The 21656-nt window shown below is 36.5% G+C and overlaps 1 protein-coding gene across 2 annotated transcripts; it reads right to left on the reverse strand.

Moving 5' to 3' along the window:
- Nucleotides 1-13: 13 nt before the first annotated feature.
- Nucleotides 14-20793, reverse strand: NAE1 (NEDD8 activating enzyme E1 subunit 1). 2 transcript variants are annotated; one of them, XM_032486461.1, is made up of 20 exons: nt 20636-20793; nt 17872-17975; nt 17723-17783; nt 16298-16328; nt 15539-15610; nt 15241-15320; nt 14583-14692; nt 12841-12950; nt 11916-11978; nt 11450-11513; nt 11047-11138; nt 8996-9055; nt 8774-8907; nt 7380-7455; nt 7027-7066; nt 5224-5310; nt 4647-4739; nt 2153-2267; nt 2015-2064; nt 14-328 (listed from the first exon to the last, which is right to left on the reverse strand). In XM_032486461.1, exons 1-20 carry the CDS (start codon nt 20686-20688, stop codon nt 219-221), a joined length of 1605 nt encoding a protein of 534 aa, XP_032342352.1. In that variant the 5' UTR covers nt 20689-20793; the 3' UTR covers nt 14-218. The 2 variants fall into 2 exon arrangements, with proteins under 2 accessions (XP_032342352.1, XP_032342353.1); XM_032486462.1 differs by lacking the exon at nt 15539-15610 and having other exon boundaries at nt 86-328.
- Nucleotides 20794-21656: the final 863 nt, after the last annotated feature.

Raw genomic sequence — 21656 nt, forward strand, 5'->3', positions numbered from 1 at the left:
ATAATGAACGCAATTAGAAATGGTTAGCTTTTATTCTCTGAGAAAATTGTTTCCTTTCCCCTCCCCCACAAAGAACAAGGCTACATTATTACAAACCAGAAAAATGTTTATTAAGGAAACAGTTTAACAGTTCTCCCTTAGCAGAACTTTACAGACTAGAGCACAACCTGAAGGCAATTACAGTTTCTATCATTAACACACTACATAGGGTGCTTCTTCTACAACTGGAAAGTTGCTGAAGTTTGTGACATGCCACTATAAATGTAAGTATTATTAAAAATTACAAATTGTTTCGTGATTATTTTGATAACCTCTTGAGCAGCAGCTCCTGCAAGGAAAAAGGAGAAAAGCAAATGTTTGGAAAAGGTAAATTTCAAGAGTTATATTAAAATATTCAATTCTGTAAAACAAACAAACTTTCCTTTCGAAAAGCAAAATGTTTGAAAGTAACCCAAAACAGGCATAGTTTACTGAGTCATATCAAAACAAAGGACTATACTATTTATAACTATAAGTATGTTATTAAAGGAAATAAAAATTTTGTTCTATGTATTCATACCCTGGGATATTATGACACAGTTTAAAAGAATGAAGTATTCTTAATCATGGTGGTTTAGAAAGATTGGCAAAATATATTAAGTAAAAGAAGTCAAAACAGTAGTATGGATTGCACTTTTTTTAAAAGGATACATATAGGCAGAAAAGACTCTCGAAAGTTACCCTTCACTGCATTTGAATTTTACCTTGTGCTTGTTTATAATACATAGGGGTAAAGAAATATTTGTAATTTGGAAAAGATCTATATTAAATACTGCCAGACTGCTATACTCAATAACAGTCTGAGTCTATAGTAACAGTAACAAGTTTTTAAGTAACTATTGAAAACAAAACAATAGGAAAAAAAAAAAAAAAAACAATTCTTCATGTTTTATAATCTGAAGCTTCAGCTTTCACAAACATTAATTGATTCAATAAAATCTGAGACTCTACTATGTACCAGATACTGTTCTAGGCACTAGGGGTACAGCAGGGAACAAAAGACAAAAATCCTTGCCCTTAAGGATCTTACTTTTCAGTAGTGAGGCAGAGAGAATTTACAAGTAAAATGTATGTCAAATGACTAAGGGTTAAGGAGGAAAAGCAAGGAAGGGGGATGTGAGTATAAGAGGAGGGACTGTTTTAAATCAGGGAGTCAGGAATGGCCTCACAGAGAAGAAAACATTTAAAGCCCCGAAAGATCTGTGCAGAATGATTATAGAATATGCATGTTATGGGCCAAATGTGTGTGTGTCCTCCAAAATTCATATGTTAAAAGTGTTAACCCCCAATGTAATCATATTTGGAGTTGGAATCTTTGGGAGGTAATCAAGTAACTGAGGTCATGGGCAGGGGTGGGTTGGGGGTGGGGGGTCCTTGATGGGATTAGTGTCCTTATAAAACCAACTGATGCTGGCCCTGATCTTGAACTTCCAACCTCCAATGGGTTCTATGAAAGAAACAGCACTGCTGAGTTGGGTCTTGAGGAACAGGTAGATTTTAGACATGCAGAGAATAGGGAAACTTAAGCCAAATGGGCCCAGAGGGGTAAACATTCGAGAAACAGGAAATCAAAGGCCATATCTGGGGGAAAAGCAAGTAACTTGAAAAAAACCAAGGCCAGAAAGGCTGGGTGAAACTAGAACACAGTGTTTTTAATATCAAACAAAGGACTCTGGATTTCTTTTCTGAGGACTACTGTAGTGTACCTGTGTGTATTGGCAGGTTAGAGGGTTAATTAACTGAGACACACAATCAAAGCTATGCTTTAGAAAGATGAATTACTCTTCAGGAGTTTAAAATGGACAGCAGTCGGAGAGATGGAAAGCAGGGAGACCAGTGTGGGGGCTATGGAAATAATATAAACTCAATATAACATTGTGCTTCACTGACCTCCCTAGTTAAAAATAGCTAGGAAAGCACAACTTCATAACTGTATTATATAACAGGTGACAGTCTTCTCATCTCTGTAACTCACCCCCTAAGAATGCAGCAATGGTGTGTGGTTCAGCAGCTCCGTATCGGCAACTATAGGAAAGAATGGAGACATGAATGTCGTAGATCAGCCTTGTGACAGGACAGGTATCATCTCTTATATGCACTAAAAGATACTCACAATTCGTGGACATAGTCATCTTTTACCATTACAGATAATCCATATTCCTGAAGGAAGCCAGTGAGACAAGATTTCAACTTCCCTATATCTTCTTCAACTTGATAGTTAGACATCCCTAAAAATATATATGTAAATTAATTTTCATTAAAAATATGTGAATCAAAAGTAATGGATACCTCCTTTATTTAATCCAGTTTTAGGTGTTCTAGTCAAAACAGTAAGGTATAAAACTGAAAGAAGAACAAACATAATATAAAGTAGGAGACCAATATTTGCAACTATCACAAACCTGTAGCAATCAAAGAAACCATCTAAAGCCTATTAAAAATTTGAGTTTGTAAATCTGCTTTGTTCAGTGCTCCACACCCACTATCTAGAAGAGTATCTGGCACATAGTTGACACTCAATAATTATTTGATAGATTGGAATGAATGAGAAAGTAATGTCCTACTTATACCCTTTATAAAAATTATGATGTTTATTACCCATTTCTAGGAGATTAAATGACACTGAAGCTGAAAGCTACAATAATAGGTTAACATTTATTGAGCATTAATAGATGCTGGACATTGTTCTAAACATTTTATGTATATTAATTCATTTAATCCTCAGAACAACCCTCTGAAGTAGGCACTATTATTGTCTTCATTTTACAGATGAGAAAACTGAGGCACAGGCAGATTAAGTTATTTGCCTGAGCTACTTGGCTCATAAGTAGCAAAACTGGGATATGAGGCAGTTCTTTATGATTAAATTATGATGTCTCCAAAGGTAAGCTATTATTATTACTACTGGAAGGAAAAATTGTAATTGCCACAATACCCAGATATTATTAAAAATATCAATATTTTTAACCTTCTACTTTAAAAACTACCATCACTACTACTTCTCCGAATAGTAGTATCTACCCTTTATTGAGCACTTACAAAATGCTAGGCAGTGTTAAGTGACTTTCATACATCCCACATTTAACCCTTACAATCTAATAAAGTAGACACTATTACCACCCTTCCATACTGAGAGAACTGAGACTTGTAGGGAAACAGTGACTCACCCAAGGTCAGGAGATAATAAATGATAGAACTTGGATTTGAACCTAGGTTTAACTCCCATGCCTGTGCTCTATGTAACAGCTAGTCTCCCAAGATGGCTCCCCAATGAACACCTCTTCATGACTTCATGTAGTCCTCTTCTACTCTTAATCTAAACTGGTCCTGTGAAGCCAACAGAATATGACATAACTGATGCTATGTGACTTCCAAGACCAAGTCATAAAAAGCCTTGTACCTTCCACCTGGGTCTTTTGGAATGTTATCTCTGGGGAAGGCAGTTGCCATGCAAGAAATCTAGTAGGACTGCCATGCTAAAAGGAAGCCCCAGGGAGCCATGTGGAGAGAGATGCCTGACCGGCCCCCAGCAGTTCCAGATATCCCAACTAAAATGTCACACATGTTGAGTGAGTATGTCCTCTTGGATGTCTAACTCAGACAAGCCTTCAGAATGACTCCAGCCCCAGGTGTCATGCAACTCCATGAGACCCCCTTTCCCTTATGAGAACAGCCTAACTAAGATTAGCCAATCCACAAAGTCACAAGAGAGAATAATTGATTGTTTTAAACTACTAAGTTTGGGGATGATTTGTTATGCAATAGATAACCAAAAATACATTCTAACAAACAACAAATAAAGAAGTACATATTTGGTGTTTATTCCTTTTTCTTTTCCTGGTAAACTTGCTCATTAAGATTATAAGTCAGTGGATATACTATACCAGTTGGGGCAACAGGTTTTATGATACACCTAGAATGTACTGCTGTGCAATAATTCTGCACAGTTAAAATTATCATCTTAATAAAGATATTCTGGGCAACTGAAGATCTTTGAGAGTATGTCAATTCCCTAATTACTACATTTACAGATAACAAAAAAATAGATACCGAGCAAAGAAATCCCTACATCTTCAGAGTTCTGAGTTCAAAAGTCATTGGCATATGCTTTTGGCTTTTCCATTCCACTAAATTAAACTCAGTGTGAGTCTTAGACATAAACTGTAGATACTGACAGGAAAGAGGTTTTATTCTATATGTATTCAACCAACATTCCCCTGTAATAATTTTTTTTAATTGAAGTATAGTCAGTTTAGATGTTGTATCAGTTTACAATGTTGTGCACAGCACAATGCTTCAGTCATACAGGAACATACATATATTCATTTTCATATTCTTTTCCACCATAAATTACCACAAGATACTGAATATAGTTCCCTGTGCTGTACAGTATAAACCCCTATAGTAGTTTAGAATCAAACACTATTTGGAATTGGTTACACTTAAAAAGCAAATGATATTTCCTCACTAAGATAAACCAGCTGTAAACTGTTTACAGTGTGAAATTTCCACTTCTGTAAACACACCAAGAACCCTTTAAGATTTAATTCAATTTAACTATTTATTTAAGATTGTATTGCATTTGATAACTGAATTGCTGTTCTTACCTGGATATCTACCATGTTGTTTATGAAATCTATCAACTGCCCGTAACATTAAGTATAATACTATCTCATTATCTGGATTGTCCATGCTGGAAACTAAAAGGAAAAAAATTTTCAATATAATTTGGGTATTCATAACATAAAAACAATGACTGAATTTACTATATACTCAAGCTTCAGAATACAAGGAAATTCTATCACCAAAATTTAAATATTTTGTGACAATAAAAAAGAAAATGATAATAGTAAAATAAAGGGAGATACACTATTAAGATGAAACCCAATGGTTTTATGGACTTCTAGCTATGGTCACATAATCTCTACTAAAGATGTAACATGCTGACTTTAGCCCATCTACATATCACACAACTTACTCAGTGACCTAAATATAATTTTATGTATTTATTAAGTTTTATCTTTTGAAATTATGACTACTGGGATAAGTTTACAGAATAAAATTTAGAGTATAAATATTTGCATTATCCTTTATATTATCACCATACACTACTATACATACTATCATACACAAAACATTTATAGCCTTAGATTAATAACATAGCATCAAAAGGTTGTTACTTACTAATTTCATCCTTGTTAACTGTATCCAAGCCATATTCTTCAGCTAAGGATCGACATCTTACTACTCGAAGAAATGCAGAATTGCTGCCTGAACACAATAAAGACATTATGGAAGTAAATGGTTGAGACACATGAATATCCTGAATCACAGGTCACTTTAATAAGAGAATTTTGTGTATGTTCTTTACATACATGGAAATGTGAAGAAGTGTCTTCTATTTGGCTCTAATGGTTAGCAGAAAAGGCACTAGGACACAGGTCATCTTAAATTCATGTCCTTGGCACTACAACCAGTTTAGCACTGAGTAAGCAGGTGATGGTACTTCTCTGAGCCTCAGTTTTCATTTGCAAAATGGAGATATATTGTTTACCTTTAGTTGTTCTGTGGCTCAGAAGTGCAACTGTGTGAAGTACACGCCTAGCAAAATGCCTGACAGGATTCAGTGAATCGTAGCTTTTATCATTATTATGGATCAGTAGCTGTGAAGGAGAGTGTTATATATATTGTGCTTCTGGGTATGTGTAAGGCTTAGAAAATTTCCATAATAAAAAAAATTTTTTTAAACATATCCTAAAGTAGAGAGAATAGAATAATAAACCCTCAAATACCCAACATCCAGCTTTTAATCTAGTATCATACAATCTAGTGGAACAAACACTAATGCATAAATAAAGTGCAAGATTAGTAGTGAAACAAAACATTAAAACTAAGCCTAAATAAATATTGAAGAGTCATGAAATGGATAATTTGGATAAATACACTTTAAGGTTGGGGAACATACAAAACACAGACTTTTGCAGAAACTAGGGGCCACAGCTTCAGAGAAAAATCTTCAGATGGCATGTAAAACATATTTTATTACTATTGAATTAACTCTTAAATGCTTTTGGGCCTACTCAGGGGTTATCCCAGGAGCCTAGCCACTCGGAAACTAGATGGCAAAATTCTTAATTCCATTAAGTCATTTAACACTGATCAAAATGAGTATTTAAACCAATACTGTCAATGTGCATGTGACTCAAAACTTCACACCCAAAGTCTTCAGATAAAACTTTCCCAAACTCTTTAATGTTAATAAGCTGAAAATAATTCTGTATTACTGATAATTTTTAATTAATTGATATTCATGTCTTTTTAACACGGCCATAGACAGATATGCTCTACTATGAGGGGAAAAAAAAACCTTGCCTAGTAATTATCTATTATTGATACCACTGAGACCATGAAAAAAAATTTTTTTTAATTTCAACCATTTAAAATTCCTGGGAGCAACCAAAATGGTGGAATATTCACCTCCTAGTTGGCTTTGAGGATTAAGAGGTTTAACTTCTAGTAGATGTTGAGCTTCATTATATGCTCATTGTAACAGCATAATCAAATAACATGCCAGCAGGCATCATGATAGCCCCAAGGCTAACTGCAAAAGGCCAAAGAATGGGTGGTGGCCCAATCCCTGGGAATCCCATCCCCTTCCCCAGGGCAGTTGGATTGAGCCCACCTGTAGGCGTGTGAAGCTACTGAGACCATAAAAAGTGACAACACCATGCCTAGTGGCCGCCCCTCTCTCTCTTCCTCTTCGGAGACCCTGCATTCTGTCTATGGAATGTGTACCTACTTTTAATCTGAGCACCCAACCCCCACACCTTGTGGCCTTTCACTTGCCTTTCAATGTATCTATCTGGATAAATCTATCTTCACTCAAAAAATAAATTAAATAAATAAATAAAAATAAAATTCCTGGGAACATTTCCCATGCCACATTTTTATCAAGCAAAATAAGGAAATTAATTCAAGAGGACTTACAGAGTAATTTTAATTCTTTCTCTGAAATGGACTCTGGTGCCTGTAAAGAGAGAAATGCAAGTTTTGCTCCAATATAAAAGAAGATAAATAAAGCAATAAAAACAGAGTTGCAGCACAAAGCCAATCACTGTGAGATGGGGAGGCTTTCTCCTAGTGCTGAGAGAGTGCTATGAAAACACCTTGTTTCCCTATGACAGGCCTTCTCATTAGGCAGGCAAGTGAGAGATCCCTCTAAAGAAGCTCTGAGCCAATGTCACACTCTCTCTCTAAACCTTTTCTGGCTGGAGTTAGCAACGCAGTCAGGCCTACATGGAGCCATACTGTCCAGAGGCACAGTGTGCCCAGCGGCTTACCTGGCCAATAGATTGCAGCAGTTTGGCAACGTGATTACCCACAGCAGCAGCATCTTTCTTTGCTTTCTCACGGTAACTGGAAAAGAACAACAAAAAGCTACTATTAACAAATTTTTAAATTGTCAAACTTAAATCACCATGAAGCAGATAAAAAAATCTTTCCTTTTCATGAAGAAATATTGATCTGGCAACATACAAAATGTGAATATACCATAGAAATTCTACCAGCAGCACCCGTTAGTGGTTAGTGATGGATTCCTGGTATCCACTAACATCTGGACTCCCTCTACAATTAACAGCACTTAACCTAAAAGCTGTCCTCCTAGAAGGATCCATGATCCATGCTTCTCTGACAGAACATGATTAATCTCCTTGAAGTCAACTTCAAAGTAAGTTAAATACTTCAAAACCGCCCACCTACAAATTCATGTAGAACTTTTCTTTAAGTCCATTTACAATTTCACCCTCTAAAGATGATCATGTGATATGAGATACTTCTTTCTAACCTCAATTGACTTTTCTCAAGTAAGACTTTTTCAGTAGTTGAACTTCTAGGCCAGGGCAACAAAGATTTGTTAGAGAATGACTGAGATAAAGAGTGCAACTGTCTAGGGAACAGAGATCTTCTCTGTATGACATTATCTGGCCCTTGAAAACACCAAGCCAATAGCCCTGGATTCATCAGCATCATGACTGAACTACCCATGGGTAATATCCATTGAGATGCATCCTTATAACAGTCTATCTGGCTTCAGGCTAGTGTAATCTGCATAGCAGGTATCTATTGATAGTCATGAACTCTCTAAATTATGAAACATTAATGATAAAAAATTCATCAAAACTAAAGCCTTCAAAGTTTTAAGTTACAGATAAAAGGCAGTATAGGGCCATGGTTAAGAGTATGGAGCTAGGTTTCATGAATTCAAATCTCGGTTCTGCCATTTACCAGTTGTCTGACACTGAACAAATTAAAATTACCTCTTCTATGCCTCAGTTTTCTCACCTACAAAACTGGGATAATAATAGTATCTCTCTCATAGGGTTGTTGTGAACATTAAATTAGTTAATACATAGAACAGTTCATAGTGCAGAGTTAAATGCTCAAACGTTAGGCTTTATCATGAAATATGAAAGGAAAAAATCTCACCTCTAGGGGATATATGGGAACTCTGTACTCTTTGCCCAATTTTGCTGTGAACCTAAAACTACTCTAAAAAATAATATCTATTTTTTAAAATATCTGCCCCTTAAGTTCTCTAGCTTATTCTTAAAACAATGAGATTATAACAGGCTTCCATTTGGTTTCTGATTTCTAGTAGACTGATAAAATATGTTAATCTTTAATATAAACAGGCTAATTTTTCTGTTACGTAGTTTGAAAATAGGCAACTTACACATTCTGTAGTTTTATATATTTGCCTGAATCTGCAATCATATCAGGAATTGTGCCTCGAACAGGCAAATTTCCTTGACCCTCTTTGGCCACAAATTCCTTTAAGGCACGAGCTAAAATCCAAAATGTTGGAGTCTAAAAGAAGGGAAAAAAAATATTAAGTGGCATTTGAATTTGACCCAAAGGTTAAGGTGGTACTATTTTTACTTTTTGTTGTTGTTACCTGTTTGGTGATATTTATGCAGCGATCATCATTAAATATATCTTCAATACTGCTTGGGATCTAACAAAGGAACATGAAACATTTACTTATACTAAGAATTTGCCCACCTTTATTTTCACTGCAATTTTCCAAACAAGTTCAAATATAAACTTCTGATTTGCTTAGATTTTTATTCAGAATCACTACCAAAAGGAGATCTGATGGGGAATGAGAGCATGGAACAAAGTCCTCTCCTGCCCCCTACTATTAGCATTAAAGACTGACCTAGTCTCTTACATCATAAATGGAGTAAACAAGGAACCTAAATATGTCTTTTTACAGTTATATTTTAAGATATAACAAAGATTACAGACATTAATACCAAGATAGATATGTAGTCCTTTATGTTTTTCCATCTTATCAAAAATTTGAAACACTTACACCCTAATTAGCAACTACTAAGAAAACCACTCTGACAAAAACCAGATAGTTCTATCAAGGACTTTTAGTGCTGTCAAGAATATCATACATTAATAAAAACCATAGAAATTATAGGCTTTGATTCTACTGTTGTGTGGAAAAAAGAACTTTCTTACTGGTAACCTCCTAACTGGCCTCTCTGCTTCCACTCCCAGTCCCCTACTGTCTTTTCTCCTCACAAGAGCTGGGATAATTTCATTAGAAATATACATCAGGTCACTCCGTTCCCCTGCTCAAAACACTTCAGTGGCCTGCAAGGCCTTTATGATCAGGCCATTTCTACCTCTCCAAACTTAAATCACTCCCAACACTTTCCCCCTTGTTCACTTCACTTCAATCACACCAGCTTTCATACAGATCTTTGAACAAATGCCAAGGACCACCCTACTTCTGGGCCTTTGCACATGTGCTTCTTCAGCCTGAAAAGTTCTTGCACCAGATCTCTACATGTCACTTCACTTAGGCTTCTGCTTAAACACATCTCTCTGAGAGTATCCCTGGCCCTTCCCAATCCCAGACCTCCTCCTCCCCATCCTGCTCTATCACTTTGCTGCACTAATTTTTTCCACAGCACCTGGTACGTTTATCTGTTTGCTTAGTTTGCTGTCCCTCAACCAGGAGAACCTTGTTTTGTTTTGTTGTTTTTTTGTAAATTTTACATTCAGTGAAGTGCACAAATCTTAAATGTACAATTTGATGTGCTTTGGTAACTACACATATACTTTTAACCATCACCCCAATTGAGACATAGAAAATGTTCATCATCCCAGAAAACGGTGACTCACAGAGCACGCACTTTTAATCACTCTGCAACACTACCTCGTTGTCTCCAGTTTGTAACAACAGTTTAAGTGCTTTTCTAACTTGAAAGACAGCATTTTTTGCTGTTTTAAATTATAAGAAAATTCTAATTTAAACTACCAGTTGTATTATTCCAAGGTTCCCCAAAAACCTCATTGGCCAGACTTCAACACACAACAACAAAACAAAGCAAAAGGCATCTAAACTGAGTCACCTCCAAGTAATTTTTAAGGTATATAATATCATTAAGAACATCTTCCAATGAATATATATATGTTCATGTATAACTGAAAAATTGTGCTGAACACTGGAATTTGATACAACATTGTAAAATGATTATAAATCAATAAAAAATTTTTAAGAAAATAAAAATAAAATAAAATCCAAAAAAAAAAAAAAAAAAAAGAACATCTTCCAATATCCAAATAGTTACTGTCAAAAGCACATGGAGGGTAGGATTTAACTTTTCAGGCAATACTATTTTGGACCAGCAAAATATCACCTTTATTATATAATTTCTATCCCCAAACTGTTACTATTCACAAATCATTTACTTCAGTCAATTTATATAAATCTCTGTATCATTAATACATGCTGAAACACTGACATCCATTTTAACAAGGACAATACAGAATCTTATTAAGACAAGATTCAAGCTGCATTATAGACATTAATTTCTAAGCAACTATACAATTTGAGAAATACTACCTTAAATCTAAAATCAACTATTTCACCTATGAGGACTTCAGAAAACGCTTTGCATTTGTGACTACCTTAGCAACTCTTAATACCTGAGTTGTATTTAGTGCCGTGTTCACATTTTTAATAGCTTCTTCAAAATTCTCTTCATCTTCTGGAGCCCCATTTTCATTCTTCAGAATTCCTATTAAAATAGAAATTGGTTACCAAACAACAACCCTTTTCTTTTCACTCCTTATCTCCCTCCAAAATTATAGAAAAACCCTTATCACAATCTGAAAGGAAGATTGGATATCGAACCTTAAGAAGAAATATGGTTAATCATTATTCTTAAAACTATAAAAGGAGTGGCTCCTTACCCTCCCCTGAGGAAAATAAAATAGAAGCTCATGAAGGCATCACCTGACAAAGGTGCTGACAGAAACCCAATAAACATCAGCTTCAAGCAATCTGCTTTTCAAACTTTATACAACATTTAATCACATCCCATATTACCTTGTCTAATCAAATCTCTGAAGTCTTCTTTTTCTTTATATGTTTTAGGTATTCGTCCATTTGTCTAAATTGGGTTAAAAATTTTTAAATCTAGTTATAAAAACTCAAAATATAGAAATCAAGAGTCCAAAGTTACCCCCATCCTCCCATCCACATGAGATTTCATCAGCAAATCCATGTCTCAGTGAAATCAGCTAACTTGATAGAAAACAGAAACTGTGGGACATTTCTCTACTTTCTTTCCTTGCTGCCAGTTTCAGAATGACATTTGTTCAAATTTCATTTTGTTAATAAAAATATCAGTATCAAAAGAGAAACTGCTAAATTTAAACTGAAAAGCATGCATCTGCCCTATAACTACATAAGGAGTAAAATTAATCTCCCACCCCCACCAATGAAATCCTGTATAATAAGCTGAAAAAATACAGTCACATATGGAATCACTTTTTTTTAAGAATGGACATACTTCACTATACCACTGTGCTAAATATTTAGCTACGATCACAATCCATGGGGTGTGGCTATGGTCCTAAAAACAAAAGGATCAAAGAAAGTATCAGTATTAGTTAACATTTATTCGTCACTATACCATATCATTTTCAACAAATTCAACAATATTTATTCAATTTATTTAAAAATATTTACATCTCTCAGTATATGTGGAATAATGAATGGAGGAAAATAAACTGGGTTAATAAAAACTGCTTTACAAATTTTTTAGAGGCAGTGTTCAATTTAATCCTAATATGGCAGGTATGTACTACGATTGTCCCCATTTTACCATTAAGAAAACTCTTGAGACTGCTACCCAAAAATAAGGCTCAAATATCTTGATTTCAGATACCAATCCTACACTAAAGGAAAAGAATCTTTTCTGTGTTTTCTGATGAACCAAATACCTGCATTGTAATTAACATGTAGGTAGGAAAATATACATATACTCCTTAAATAATGTTCTGTTATAAATACCATTATTTCTATAACAAAATATGCAGTTGCCTTGGTAATTCACAAACACTAAAAACAAGTTTCAAGAAGAGTCAATCTCAACAAGCACCACCCCAAATTCAAACTATTTTAAAAAGTACATCTATTTGTTTAGGAAAGGGCCATTAAAAGGGTTTCTGGGATATGTTAATGTTCAGTTTCTTGACCTGGATGTTGATTACACAGATATGTTCAGTTAATGTACTTTTCTCCAATAAAAAAGTTTTTAAATTTTGGGGAAATATAACTTATTTAAAATAAATTAGGTCCAATGTTGTTACTATGTAACGTAGGTCACAGGAATATGGAGGTTTATAGTATCCCCTCACTTTGTAATTCAAACCCTTAGGGTGAAAAAAAAAGTTTTAAGCCTACCTATAAATGGAAGGTCACACACTACCAACCTTTTTTTCCATATGATCCAAGTCATAAGACTGAAAATGTTCTCTCAGTTCAGGAAATGGCTTATCCAGTCGTAGATCCTCTAATGCATTATCTGGATGAGATTCTATTACTGTGAAACAAAAAATCCCAAAAGATAAACTTAATTATTTAGCAATACTGCTGGTGATACACTACATTATAGGGTATTCAGAAATCTGTAATTTTTAAATAGGCATAAGGCCTACAGGTTTTTCTCACTGTTTCCTTCATTATTGAGTTAAATTTACATATATATTTAAATTTACATTTTACTAAATGCACAAATCTTAAGTGGACTATAGATTTAATAAAACTAAAACCAAAATTCCTTTAGTACAGAGTTTTGTTATCATAATTGGAAAAGATCAAAATGAGTAAAATGTGTGTTCAGATAGCACTTAACAACCTACCCTTCCTCCTCCTATGGTCTTCAACAGATAGCATCACCACCTATCTAGACCTCTTCCCTAGAAATCTGATGGTCATCCTTGACTTCTAGCTTCCTTGGCCCAGCATCAGTCACTCCCCACATCATGATGTCACTTCGTACACAGCTCTTCACATAGGGGAGTATAGGAAAGTATGTAATTTCAGTGAGTGTTTAGAGCTAGGCTTAGTTCTGTCACTTGCTAGCTGTCTTACCTTAGCAATAACTTAATCTCTCTGTACCTCAGCATCATCATCTATAAAAAGCAGCATCCTTATCTACTTTATAAGGATTTTGGAAAGAGTAAATGAAATAACCAACATAAAGGCAGGCACAAAGGTAGCAATGCTAACCTTCATTACTATTTATCCCTACTTCCCTACCTTATAACATCTGTCCTCAGTCAGGGACTTTCTGTCTCTTTCTCTCACCTAGACCTCTGGAAATCTCCTAAAAGCAACCCTCATCTCCAGTCTTTGTCCTCTTCATATTCACTGATTTTCCACCTGGCTTCAGAGTAACTCATTTAAAACAAAATGTTTACCCTGTCACTCTCCTACTCACCACTCTTAAATGACCCAGCACCACTGCCAAAAGTTTATCCTCAAAAGCCACTCCCTAGCGGTCCAAGCAGATACCACTCTTCAGTGATGCTACATATGCCAATGACTATCACTGCACTAGCAGAGTACCTGGCTCAGAGCAATGCATGAGTACTGAATGAAATTTTTATGATGATTTAAGATTTAAAATTTTGTAAGTAAAGGGCCTTGAGCTGATGCAAGCCTGCCTATGAATGACCAGTCTCCTATAACACTGTTCCCTTGGAACAGTAGTTAGGTAAATGCCTTGCTTGTTGCATGGAATTATACCTGAACTGAGGAAGCCTAAGGCCTGTATGGGAATGGAATGAAAAATCAGTGGGGAAAAGGTGGTGTGACCTCTATGTGTCTATGTGACCCACATACCTTGGCTCTCACCTGTGGCAGCCATACATGCCTTATGTGGGTTAGGAGACAAAAAAAAAAGGTAGATGCATGCATAGCTGCTGGGCCTCCTAATAAGATGAATAAGCTGTAACTGTTATATCTCCTCCTTTGTATCCTTCTATAATGATAAGTAAAGGAAATATTAAGATTAAATCCTACTGATTCTGATTGCCACTTTGAACTCATAACCAGAGTTGTGCTGCTACAGATTTACTTTGTGATTTAAAATTGACTTTCTAAATTGTCAAGTTCCTAAAATTATAGCTAAAGCAACCAGTAGCAAGCCCCATATGTGCAACAATTTTACCTGGATGTTCTTTTATAATGATCCTCATATAACCAACTAGTCCATATGTCCTACAGATCAAAAGAGGGACTTGGGAATTCCAGAGGACATCAGCTAAACGTAGTAATGTACTGTGAAAGAAGGCACAACAGATAACAACATAAGCAAATGGATATTTGCCAAACATAAAAATGTCTTAAAATAGAGCAACTTTCTTACTAAATAATAAGTGCAAAGATATATCTATTACGTTATATAAGCAGGTCAAAGATACGCCAAAAAGCAAGCAATTTCACAGTCTCAAAGAAAGTATATATTTTGGACTAGAGGGATATGAAAGCCTCATCTTTTGTATTAGGGAGAATGTTACTGAAAGATATTTCCTAAACATTTCCATAATAAAGAGGAAAATATTTTTAAAACCCTTGTATTCACCCCAAACACTCCCATAATTAATTCTATTTTTTTACTAAAAAAAAAAAGTTCAATTTAACTGTTCTAAATATACTTAAAAAGTTTCACATCTCAATATTTTTCTCTTCTCTATTTCTTTAATGCTGGAGGTTTGTAAGTGTTTCTATGGAGTTTAAGAATTTTAAAGACTATAGACTCTGCAGAAAAAACAAAACTATGCAAATCTAATAGATTAAAATAAAAACAAATTAGCTTAAAAATTTACCTTTCAGGAAGCTGAGTTGCAACCACAATGGTAAACCTACAGAAAAATGAAGGATCATTGTCTAGAAGGTTTTCTGGACTCTAAATAGGGCAGGGGAAAAAAATCCAACAATTTCACAATCGTATTAAACATGACAGAAACAAACTATTTTAGAATAAGTGAGGCAACATGATAGACTCTAATGTTAAAATAATTCAACTCTCAAAATAAATATACAAAGATTCAAAATTCTAAATTCCTAGGGCTTTGAATTATTTAAAAAAGTATATTTATGTACAGAAATAATATACACATATACCTCTTCCACAAAACTCCCAGAGACATCATTATTTAATTCTTGTAAGAATTCCATGGCAGCTTGAGCTCGGTTCTTTTTAAAAACAAAGCATTTGACTTGAATTAGAAAATAATTTGGTTAAAATGTAACCCCCTAGTTTATAGCTCAGGCAAACACACTGTGAAACAATCCAAATTCCATGCATAGATATGACAATTCTGCTTTTCACTGTGTTTAAACTGAGACTAAACCAGAATATTACTTAAAACAGCTAAACCATCATTATTCAGAGTTCTTAAATGACTACATTACTTGCACTCTACTTTTCTGATTAAGCAAATGACCAGAAAACCCTGGGTTTTCTAACCTCCCACATTTACAATTCTGTACAAGAGAGGTCAATCATTAAAGAAACAGTCATTTCCATTCAGATTATACTAAGTTGACTAATAACGGCTTTTTAAGATTTTTAATACAAAGTACAAAAATAAAAGACATTCTAACTCTTGGTTAAAAATCTTTTTAACCAAAATACTCCACTCTCTGCACATTAACATCACTCAAGATTAGATTTAATACAGGATACAGTAAAAAAACACAAACAGTACTTCTATATTCTTAAACTACCAAGCATATAAAGATTTACAAGATCAGAAAAAATGAGATAAGTAACTTTTTTTCTCAGAGAAATAATAAGCTCTTTTAAAGTATAGCTTTCGAAACAATCAAAACATAGTGGCATCAAATACAACTATATTCCATAACAAATTGATTGTTTACCTTGCCGATACTGCTTCTCTGAAGGAAAAAACTAAAATAGAATAAAAAAATTTTAATGGCTCTTTTGATCATAAAGGAAAGGTTATTTGTAATACCAGGTGCATTTCATTCATAGTATAAAACAAACTATATTTTGATTTCAGACTGTGACAGCCTTTCTAGAGGAAGAAAACTGAAAACTGGATGAAACCTGTAATCAAAGACAGGTTAATAAATCAAATGTTTCCCAAGTGTGTACCACAGAATATGCATTTCACAAAATGCTCTGACGCTCTGAGAGAAAAGGGTTCCCTGGCTTTAAAAAGTTTGGGAAACACCTCATGTTATATTCCCTCTTGGAAATTCATAATATACATAATACACATGATGTTAAAGTCTTATATTAAAGAAATACTTAATTTCATTTGACCCATTTCCCAAACTCATTTGCCCATTTAGCTGCTATTAACATTCCCTTGAACTAAAGTTAAACAGACCACACCTGGGAAATGCTGTATTGAATAGTCTGCTTTTGCAGGTAACTATCGCAGAGTTATTCAGGCTTCTTTGCATACATACCCTCATCATATCCCAAGGCCCAGATCTGAGGCTGCTGATCAGAGTCAGGGAACCCTTATGTAGCACAAACTCAGTGGCTCCATAAGAAAAAGAAACTTTATTCTACTACATCCTGCTCTAACCAACCAGGTAAGCAAAGATAAAAGGATTTTTTAACTTATAGATACCAATAAAAGGGCTGTGTTGTGGACAGCAAAACTTATACTACCACCCAAAGAAAAGATAACAAAGCTCAATATAAACTAAGTTCTGATTTCCCTTGTATTTACTTGTTTTTGTTTACTGACAAGAACGAGAGATCCTAGACTCCAAGTCCCTGAAAAGGCAAGCTGAAATCCAAATCTGCGAATGCTCTAAAAGTCTAAACATGATCAGCTTTAAAGAATGACATACAGATCATCTTTAAAACACCATTATTATAGAGACAGTGTTAGAGAGAGATATACCTAGACTAAACTTAGAAAACACCACAAATACAAGGTAGTTTTTATTATTCTTATAATCCAAAAATATAATTATTGTTAATTATAAAGTAACATCTAGGAATCAATGAAAGGACTTCTGGATACATAGGAAATATCCAGTTTTCACAGATAAAGGAATAATGACTACCCTTTTATATTAACAACAAGATAGTAATTAATGATGGGTACCTTTTACTAATGGCCTATTTTCCAAACACTGTGCTAGCACTCTACTTACATTAACTCACTTCATCCCCACCATGAGCCTAAGTATAGGGATTATTTCCACCTGAAAGTCAAGGCACCCTGATTGAGGAGGTGACGCTGGGATTTAGGCCTCCCTCTCCTGTGACAGTGCACTGTCTTCCCTAACATGCACATATTTGAAAAGAATAGGACATACTTGTTTCCAGCATCTTCTCCGCTGACCTGATTTCCATCAATAACTGTAAATGAACCAATGCCTGGGAGACAAAACAGAGTCAGTCAAGAATATATATTTCTAGTTCAAAACCTTAAAGAAGTAAATTTACAACCACAAAACTATAATACCTGGTAGTACCAAGTTTTTAAGAATTTCAGTTCCTGTGGCTGTTGCATTTATTAGGCAAACATGAGCAGATTCTAAAGCCTCTTGCCCATGATCACCCCACAACCTACAAAAGAAGACACAAATTTAACATTTTAAACCTTTCATAAACATATGGCTTTCTTATTTGAATATACTGACCTCTGATCTTTAAAGCATTCTTGTATAGAATAACTGATATGATGACCATGGCAAACATGGGAAGAGAGGAACAGAAGGAGGTGTTATGGAGATCATATAGCTGAGTAACCTGAGACTCAGACATCAAGACTTGATGCCTTGCTTGGTTAAAGGGAGGTCAAATGAGAACTAGAAACTTGTTCTCCAGCTCCTAGTCTATTACTCTTTTTCAAGTCAGATAAGTCACAGAACAGAAAGTCTTCATATTCATTAACATTAAAGAAGTGCCTTAAGAAGTAAAATCTATTTTGTGCTCTATTTCATTTCTCCTTAAGTTACACGGATCTGGTATATTTAAGATCTTGACAGAGGACTTCCCATCGTGATATTTGCAAGAGTAAGGAAAGCTTTATCTTGAAAACTGAATTATCATCTGAAAAGTCTTCACATTGACTTCTACAGGAGTACTTTAAAATATAATACCCAAGGAACATTAAAATAGAATGATTAAAAAATACATACTTTAACAAGTACAAAGATGTAATAAGGATTAGAAATATGTGTTACAACCTGATTCACACCAGCATATCATTAACAGGGCAACATACATAACCACACATGCATAATGACATCTGGTCCTACCTGGTTACCTTCACCCAGAAAGCCTAATGTATCTTCGCTTATTAGTTGAGGAAGTATACGGGGAGCCCAAATCATCAGAAAAATTTCATAGCCTAGAGGACTGATAGACTTTAAGATGCCTTCCCTGTCATCTGATTGAAAGCAGATTCCCTCTTATTATGTAGCCTGTATGTCCTCCAAAGCATATCACAACTGTAACTGCCTCATTTGGTTTTTTGTTTGCTGAACATCCATCTCTCCATTCCACTCTAAGCTCCATAAGGGCCCAGACCACTTCTTTATGTTCACCACTGGAGCCCTAATGCCTGGTACTGTGCTTTGCTCAGAGTAAGTGATCACTGAATAGCTGTCAAATGCATGGAGGAATAGCCTAGAAGAACCAGATAGACTGGAAATATCTGTTTTTTTCTATGGAAGTAGGGCACACAGAACACCCCTGACATATCTGTTTGATGGATACTCAGGGAGTTGGAGAGCAAGCCTAAAAGAATACTGGTATATCTCTAGGTAACATGTTTCAAAAAAGAGCCCAAACAAGAAATCAATCCTCTCTACTCTCATGTTAGCCTGACTAAGGAAAGCAGGGCCTTGTTGACTCCTGGCTGGATGCACAACTTTGCTTGTAACTGTTTCCCTCTGATACTTCAAAACCAGTAAACAGTTCTCACTATGAAAGGTAAAGTTTGGTCCTTAAATGGGCTGGACTCAGCAAAAGTTCTCTTCTGTTAGTTACTTGGTTATCTAAAATATCTTCTCAGCTCTGTTTTATATGGCTATACCTGCATTCAAAACACAAGGACCTCCAAGAATTTACAAGTTGGTTACAAAGGCTCTGCACTTTGCTTCTTTCCCTGGAAGCTTGGGAGCCAACAGTACCAGCTCTGAAAAAGCAAGAAGGGCCTGAGTTTACATCCTGGTTCAAGTACATGGGAGACTCTGGGCAAGTTATCTAACTTCTCTAAGACTCAGTTTCCCCATCTATAAAGCAGAGAGAATGTCTGCCTTCAAGCTGCTCTAAGAATTGAGTGCCTAAAGCCCCTAAAACAGCACTAAGCTGTAGGTGCAAATGGGGCTCCAGTCCTTAGGGACATACTGTAACTTCTGGCGTGGGGGCTCCAGAAAGGAAGGGGGGGCCAAATATTTGTGCTAATTCCACTACTTAAACATATATAAAATGCTCAATAAATAAGGAATGGGGAGTGTTAGGAGAAAACTAATAAGGGATAGGAAGTCGTCAAGGACCTGCCCAAAGGTTTAAACCTGCAGTGTCCATTAAGTTAGCCATTAGCCACATGTGGCTAATGAGCACTAGAAACAAGGCTAGTCCAAACTGAGATGTGCTATAAGGGTAAAATGCTGGACTTCGAGGACAGAATGAAAAAAATGTAAAATATCTGTAACAGTTTTTATATTGATTATGGGTTGAAATGGTAATATTTTGGATATACTGGGTTAAATTAACTGTATTATTAAAATTATTTTCTTCTTTCTTTTTTTAATGTGGCCACTAGAAAATATATAACTACATAAGTGACTCACATGAGAATAGCATTATATTCCTAATGGACAGCGCCGCCTTGGAATTCTAACACTTGGTGACGCTTTCGGCGGCTGGAATGGGGTATTCCTGATCCCCTAATTCTGCAAAACGAATAACATGAGCACAGCGAGGCGGAGTCGGCAGCCGCCCTGGTGACCTGGCTGACGCTGGGACCGCGCACCTCCGACTTGCACATCGCGTGGCGGGCTGGCGGGCGCGCCCCTCCGGGAAGGCGAGTCCCGGCCCTAGAGAAGCACCCCCGCCCAGGCCGGAACCCCGAGCGCCGGCTCCCTGAGCGCTGCACGGCCCGGCCCAGCCCTGGGGGGAGGCCTGAGGGAGGCCCGACCGCGCAGCCCGCTCGTTTAGGCCTAGCCCAGAAGTAGAGAAACCCGCTGGCCCGCCCGACTCGGTGAGCCCTGGCTCACCTCAGTTGCCGGTCGTACTTCTGCTCCTTGAGCAGCTTCCCAGGCTGCGCCATGGCTGCGCCCGCCGCGCCCGCCGCGCCGAGAACAGCCGAGCCACTACGGAGAACGGCCACCACCTCCACGAGCGCGCAGGCGCACTGATTGCCCCTTCACCGCCTCGGCCTCCTGCGCGCCGCCTGCAGGGGGCGCTGCCACTGCACTGCGCACGCGTAGCCTCTGCGCCCCGGGGTCTGAGGCCGAAGCTTAGACCCGGGCCTGGTGGTCCCGTCTTCGTGACTAAACCAGCTCCACTAATCTGCCAGTCCACGACTTTGCATACCGTAATTGTGGGAAACTCGGGCTGAAGAACCAGGCCGATTCACATTTTAACCACTTACTGGTTGTGAGATCCACTCTTTAGCTTTCAAATCCTCAGTTTGTTCCTCAGTGCAACGGGGATGAATGAGTCTCTGGCGCAAGGTTCTATTAGCTTTACATGAAATTTTGAATACACAGAACAAGAGGCACAAAAAAATCCTGTCTGGATGAAACTGACAAAGGATTGATCTCCTAAACGGCTCATGCGACTTAATAGGAAGAAAACAAACAACCCAATCCAAAAATGGGCAAAAGACCTAAACAAGCAATTCTCCAATGAAGACATACAAATGATCAACAGGCATATGAAAGAATGCTCAATATCACTAATTATCAGAGAAATGCAAATCAAAACAACGAGGTATCACCTCACACCAGTCAGAATGGCCATTATTCAAAAGACAGCAAGTGATAAATGCTGGAAAGGGTGTGGAGAAAAGGGAACCCTCCTGCACTGTTGGTGGGAATGCAGTTTGGTGCAGCCATTGTGGAAAACAGTATGGAGATTCCTCAAAAGACTAAAAATAGACTTACCATATGACCCAACAATTCCACTCTTGGGCATATATCCAGAAGGAACCCTAATTCACAAAGACACCTGCACCCCAGTGTTCATAGCAGCACTATTTACAATAGCCAAAACATGGAAACAACCTAAATGTCC

The sequence above is a fragment of the Camelus ferus genome, chromosome 9, assembly GCF_009834535.1.
Source record: "Camelus ferus isolate YT-003-E chromosome 9, BCGSAC_Cfer_1.0, whole genome shotgun sequence".
NCBI lineage: Eukaryota > Metazoa > Chordata > Mammalia > Artiodactyla > Camelidae > Camelus > Camelus ferus.

Excerpts from the sequence above, each read along its gene's own strand:
- NAE1 (XM_032486461.1), bottom strand. The coding sequence starts at position 20,688 with ATGGCGCAGCCTGGGAAGCTGCTCAAGGAGCAGAAGTACGACCGGCAA. Across the intron at positions 15,321-15,538 it reads CTGGGAGTTTTGTGGAAGAG|AGTCCAGAAAACCTTCTAGA; the intron begins GTATATGTGTAT and ends TGCCCTATTTAG. Across the intron at positions 12,951-14,582 it reads CATTATAAAAGAACATCCAG|TAATAGAATCTCATCCAGAT; the intron begins GTAAAATTGTTG and ends TTTGTTTCACAG.